The sequence below is a fragment of the Narcine bancroftii genome, chromosome 1 (genome assembly GCF_036971445.1).
Source record: "Narcine bancroftii isolate sNarBan1 chromosome 1, sNarBan1.hap1, whole genome shotgun sequence".
NCBI lineage: Eukaryota > Metazoa > Chordata > Chondrichthyes > Torpediniformes > Narcinidae > Narcine > Narcine bancroftii.
The window spans coordinates 41,825,098-41,831,572 of record NC_091469.1 but is presented as its reverse complement, the minus strand read 5'-3'; the positions used below and the strand labels follow the sequence as shown (position 1 = coordinate 41,831,572).

Sequence of the window (6,475 nt, the reverse complement as noted above, 5' to 3'; positions counted from 1 at the left end):
CGAACAGTTTCTAATTCAAGCAGTTCCGAGCTTAGAGCACACAACGAATGGCTCAGAAATCATGAATGCGAAGTACACCATCCTGGAAGAGGACATGCAACACGGCAGATAGGCATAAATTGCCTCTGTATTAGAGAATATCAAAATGAATTTACATCTAAAACCATAAAGTTTAATTTCAAATATGGATAACAATAACTTAGATGCTTTTCTACTTGATTTGGAAAGTTAGAAATATGCTACGTTCACAGATTTAGTCATCGTGTAAAACAAATTAGAATGGTAGAAGAGTAAAGAGGGCATGAAATAATAAAACACACCAGCAATTTAACTTTCAAATATAATAACAAGCAAAGTTTACACAAAAATTAATTTTCCATTATCAACCACATAATTGTCTTTTATTATAACTGATAGAACCTAAATTTGGATTTTTTTTTGTGAAATTCATTGTCCTTAAGAGGAATAAATTATAGTAAACATTGCATGATGTAATTCAACAGCAGAATAATTATCATTACAGAATACACCTTAAGAATTAACCAGAACATTTCAATTGTCAGTTTATAAAATACTTTTATACTGCATTTAAACTATGATCTGTTGCATTATTGGTCATAATTATAATTACTCATTTTATCATGGGGAGTAATGCATTACAGAAAAGGCAAGAAATGCACAATATGACCATGACAAAATATACAGCATTGTCAATCATTTGGTTCCCTTCTCCCAAAGTACAATTACAATTCATTCATGTCCAATGTATTTTTTTCTATTTTAGTTATTGTAACATTTCAACAAAATAAATTATAAAAAAATGCAGCTGCAAGATGTATCTGGCATTTCTGAAGTAACACAGTGTCGTACATCAAGTTCTGGTGGTAATCAGAGATTGACACTTTTGAGCATTCTGGATTGGAGCTATTAAAACTACCCGTAATAACCATGTTTATTTTTGATTTAAGTAAGTTCTTTAATTCTTTGAATTAAAAAAGCTACCATTCAAAAATGGACAGTCAAAATTTTAAATTCCAATATACTGTTTATTGAAATCTCAAGTGCACAGAGATAAAGAAAAAGGTGAAAAATAGGGTGAAAGGGAGAGAAATAAATTGTGGAAGAGAAAGAGTGAAAGAGAGTAAGAGGGAAATGAAAGGGAGAAAGAATGAGTAGATTACAGAGCAGGGATGGAGCTCAACATATTGCACATAAGTCTAGGAAAGATCATATCTGTTGTGGCTCTTCAACTTTTGCTTTAAACACTGGTGCCCTTAAAAAAAACCACAAATTGACAGGACTGCTCACTTACATTGGATGAGACAAAATAATTCTTGTATTTGTTAGCAAGGGGAAGAGTGTGAGGAATACAAAATTACTTGGAAATGTTCAAGGAAGCAATGAGGCTCATTCCTTGTCTGCCATGCATTAAGAGCTTTGTGTATTCTGATCACCACACTGAAGGATGGATGTGGAAGCTTTGGGATGGCGCAGAAGCACCTCACCGGGATGCTGCGTGAACTGGAGTATGTTACCTATAAGGAAAGATTGAAAAATCTGGATTGTTTTCTCTGGTGTGTTGAGGTGCCTTCTGTTAGAAGTATATAAAATTATGAAAGGTATAGAGTAGATAGGACATTTTCCCAGAAATACTAAAGCAAATACGATGGGATGAACAGCCTATTCCTGTCCTGCATTGTTCTATGTTCTATCAATGTCCAATAGCTGACTCCATTTTCCAGTCCAGTACAGCAACTGTCTCATTAAAAACAAAATACTTAATTAGAACAGAAATCATTCATTGAAACTTTGCTGTCATCCAAATTGTCTTTGAATTTATTTCAATGCTCTCCCAAAAATTATTCTTTCTTATGTCCTGCAATACAAGGTCCCAAAAAATAACCAGGAAATAACTTATCAAACTACTACACAGTTTGTTATTTATTTATAAGGTATATAACAGTCCTTCTAACACAAATAGGGTGGTAAAAAGTCAGACACAATTATTGGGTGAAATTAATCATCCATCACTATTCTCTTGGCCAGGATCAGAATAATCCCTGGAAAGTGCATTTCCCACACATATGCCCTGGCCACATCCACCCCTAGACACAAGACCAAGATTCTCCTTGTCCTCACCTACATCCCCACCAGCCTTGCACCCAATATATTATCCTCCATAATTTCCACCTCCACCAGACAGATCTTCCTATTTCTGCTTTCCAAAGGGACTGCTCCCTCCATGACGCTCTGATCCACTCATCATCCCCTTGGTACCTACCCATGTGACTGCAAGGAATGCTACATTTGCACCCACACATCCTCCCTCATCACCATTCAAAGTCTCAAAGTGTTTCCAAGTGAAGCAGCAGGGGTCATCTACTGCATTTAGTGCTCTTGTTGTAGCCTCCTCAGCATTGGAGAGACTGGACCTAGAATGGAAAATAGTCATTGAGCACTTTTGCTCTGTCTACTGCAGTGGTTTTCAAATTTTTTCTTTCCACTCACATACCACCTTAAGTAATCCATATGCCATCGGTGCTCTGTTATTAGTAAGGGTTACTTAAGGTGTTACGTGAGTGAGAAAAAAATGTTGAGAACTACTGCTCTAGACCCAATTGTTTCTGAAATATTTTGCTTGAGAAAAATTGTCATGGGCCCATTTCCTTTGGAGTTATGAAACCATGTACATAATAAGTTAATTAGGTATGATTAAAACAGAGGTTTTCAAACATTTTTTTCTACTCACATACCATCTTAAGTAATCTCTTACTAATCACAGAGCACCTATAGCATAGGGATTACTTAAGGTGGTTTGTAAGTGGAATGAAGTGTGAAAACCACTCCAATAATAGGGACCTCCAGTGGCCAACCATTTCAATTCCACATCCCATTCCCACACTGACATGTCAGACCATGGTCTCATGCACTGCCAAACTGAGGCCACCTGCAAACTGGAGGAACAATACCGAATATTCTGTCTGGGCACTCTCCAATCCGATGGCATTAACATTAACTTGTCAGGTTTCTGTTAGGCCCCTTCCCTATACCTCTCTCTTTACCTATCCCTCTGTCTCCTTTCTTCCAACTGCTCACCCTCTTTCCTCTCCACTCAGACAGCTTCCCCCTCCCCCTATAACCTCAGAACTTTTTCTCTTCTGCCCTCCCCCCAACCATATCTACCTATAACCTCTTGCCTGTTGGCCTGTGCTCTCTTCCCCCTGCCCCTTCTTCCCTCCTCTCCCCCGCCCCCACCTTTTTATTCAGGGCCCTGCTTGCTTTCTGCTCATATCAGACCCAAAATGTTAGTTATATACTTTTGGTTCCAATGGATGCTGCATGACCTGCTGAGTACTTTTGTGTATTTCAGATTCATCAGTGTCTGCAGACTTTCTTCTATAACATATTTCAACAAAATATTTAAGGAATCAATGAGGCTGTTATTCCTGGTCTGCATTTATTTACTATTGGAGAAGTAAAAATGTTGTTTGAGTTACAATTTCTACATCAACACATTTATTAAATATTAATAATAAATTAAGGACAGATTAATGTTATAATGATACACTACCTGAGCTGCAACAAAATACACAAAAGGATTTGGATTAAATTGCCAGTGATTGCACCAAAGTGTCCCTGTTGATTTTTATTTCCATATTCTCCTGGTAAGAAATCACAAATGAGGGAAATTGTAACTGAATTGTCTACTATATCCCAGCATTGTGGAAAGCATAATTTCCTGCCGGTGCTCATGAAGTAGTGCAGTTTGATTATAAAAGTACTTTCACCAGATATATACCGTCTTGACACCACCAATACATTTAAAAGCTTGCAGAAATATTTTTGATGTTCTTTCAGTTCGCTTCTGTGTCATATTTATCTATTATCTGTAGTTTTTTTCTCTTCTGTAAAGGAACATGTCTGGTTTCTGTGCTTCTGATCTACGTGAATTCTGTATCAAAGTACTTAGATAAAACTGAGGAGTGCTCTGTTTGCACAGCTGCCCCTGCTGCCAAACAGTATGCTCATTATAATATGTGTGGACAAACAACTAGAAGCTGGAGGCACTCAGCACTTCACCCAGCAAATATTGAGAACACATGGTCGGTTCTGCCCAAAATTATGACTAAAATGTTTCCAACCTGACATGTTGACTGTCCATTCTCTCCATAGATGCAACCTGCCCTGCTGAGTTCCTCTAGCATCTCAATGTTTGCTCATAGAATCCAGCATCTGCATTTCTTGCGGGTGTTTTTGTGGTCTCAAATACATTTTATCGCTACCCCATCAATCAACAAAATAAAAATAATGAACACAAAAGTACTCAGTGCATAGTCATGTTCTATAAAGATACCAGAATCAATCTACTTTACTTTTGATGCCACGTGAATCATGACCAACTGAAAACTGCTTATTTTGTTGCCTTTCACTGAATTATCACTTATATGAATTTAGTGCTAGAAAATCCAACACAAACAGAATTCTATTTAAAAAAAAAACAGGCACAGAATGGATATCATTTATGAAAATGAAAACCAAAGCTGTTGCTTCTTTTAGAATATACATGGCTCAAAGGAGCTTTGAAAGATTGCTGAGCTTTGAAGGATGCTATGCCAGGGTGCGTAGGAGACTACAACCCTATTTTTGGTAACTTTTTAAACAGTGTGTCAGTTAATGATGATTCATTCCTAACTGGAATAGATACGAATCCATAACAAGTGGTAAGCACAGAACAAGCATAACTATGATGTCAAGTTCATGGCCTAACAGCTTGAGTTCTACTAGTAATTGATACACCCAGGATTAAACCATTTTTTTTTAGTTGAACATTTCCAAATTCCTTGCTTTTATTTCGGACGTCAAACATTTGTGGGCCATTCATTTATGTACCCTGATAGCAAACTTTCCTTTCATTAGAAGAAATTAAAAATAAACATCCTGAATTATATTTATTGCACTGGGAACGATCCTGGCAATATTCAAGTAAAAACAAATTTTATATTTTTTTAGAAAAGAGAACAAATATTCATCTTTAAGTGTTAACATTTAGAATTAAACATATTTTACAATATCATAGAAAATGTCTGGCTACTTTGCAAGACAATAAAGGGAACATATTACTATATTCACAATACATGGTACTTCTAGTGCATCAAATTATGTCATCAATATTTTGCTCCATTCTTTGCTTTGCATGTTGCTCCAACTTCAGGGATGATCAGGGAGTGAGGTATTTAAGGTGTTCAATGCAGCATGAATCCTAAAATGTAATCTAGATTCCATTGAATAGTCCTTGTAGTTATTTCTGTAAAGTGTACAAAACACAATATGACTCCATGACAATCCAAACAATCAACTCATGTACGTTCACCTGGTATCCAACCAATGAAGAATCCAACCCTAACTCTGTACAGAGTGCTCACACTTTCCATTGATCTTATAGATAAAGTCAGACAATGTGAATAAAAAGCTTAAAATTGTGCTGCGCTACAAGTTGGATCCCTGTGATAATGAAATTAAAAGGGCCTTTGAGTTTTCTTATTGGCAAAGGACTGACTTCCACTCCCCGGACTTTGTCCTGATGCTACTGTGGCTGATTATAAATTTCTCCATCAAGAAATTTATTGGATACTGAAAAACTGGTGCAACATAGAAGTTCACCAGTACTGCACCATCTGCTCAACATTTGGAAGAAGATTCACGTAGAAAGGAAAAAAACAAATTATCAACTACCAAAATTACTATTGACGCAAAATCAACTAATCCCTTTCACAATAGATAACCTTTCCTTTAGAGAATGGGAGAGAAAAGGGATCAAAAGAATAGAAAATTGGTTTTTGGGAAATAATTTATTATCTTTTGAACAAATGAAGTACAAATATGGTATAACTCACGGTACAATGTTTGGATACCACCAACTGAAAACCTATTTAAAGGACAAATTGGGAAGCAGGCTGAGGTTACCAGAAGGAAGCAGCTTTGAATATGTGATTACAGACACAATGATAATTAAAAGATTTATAACAGACATGTACATCAAGCTGCAAGAGAAAGAGAACGATTAAATAAGCTGTAAACCCAAACAAAAGTGGGAACAAAATCTAAACATAAAGATAAAAAATGAAAAATGGGAAAAGCTATGCTCCGGAACTATGAGAAATATAACATGAGGTTACACATGATACAATATAATTGGTTACACAGGTTATATATCACGCTCCAAAAGTTAAATAAATGGGACTCAACAGTATCAGATAGACGTTTTCGTTGTAAGAAGGAAGCAGGAACAACAGTACATGCAATTTGGGCATGTGAGAAAGTGGAAAAGTTTTGGGAAGATCTAAATCAGGTATTAAATAAAATCACAAAAAGCAACATACCAAAAAATCCAGAGATCTTTCTTCTAAGTAATATAAGAAGTAAAGAATTAGGCCTCAAATTGGATGAAGCACAAAAAAGATTTATTATGATAGCC

The 6,475-nt window shown here is 36.1% G+C and overlaps 1 protein-coding gene across 4 annotated transcripts in view; it reads right to left on the bottom strand.

Moving 5' to 3' along the window:
• Window positions 1–3,236: 3,236 nt before the first annotated feature.
• The window catches only part of LOC138757445 (tetratricopeptide repeat protein 39B), a 182,885-nt gene continuing 179,646 nt past the window's right edge, over window positions 3,237–6,475 (bottom strand). For all 4 annotated transcript variants that reach the window (XM_069924743.1, XM_069924748.1, XM_069924758.1 and 1 more), the window contains exon 20: window positions 3,237–5,305. In XM_069924743.1, coding sequence (XP_069780844.1) covers window positions 5,209–5,305 — 97 coding nt within the window. In that variant the 3' untranslated portion in view covers window positions 3,237–5,208. The remainder of the gene's footprint in view (window positions 5,306–6,475) is intronic.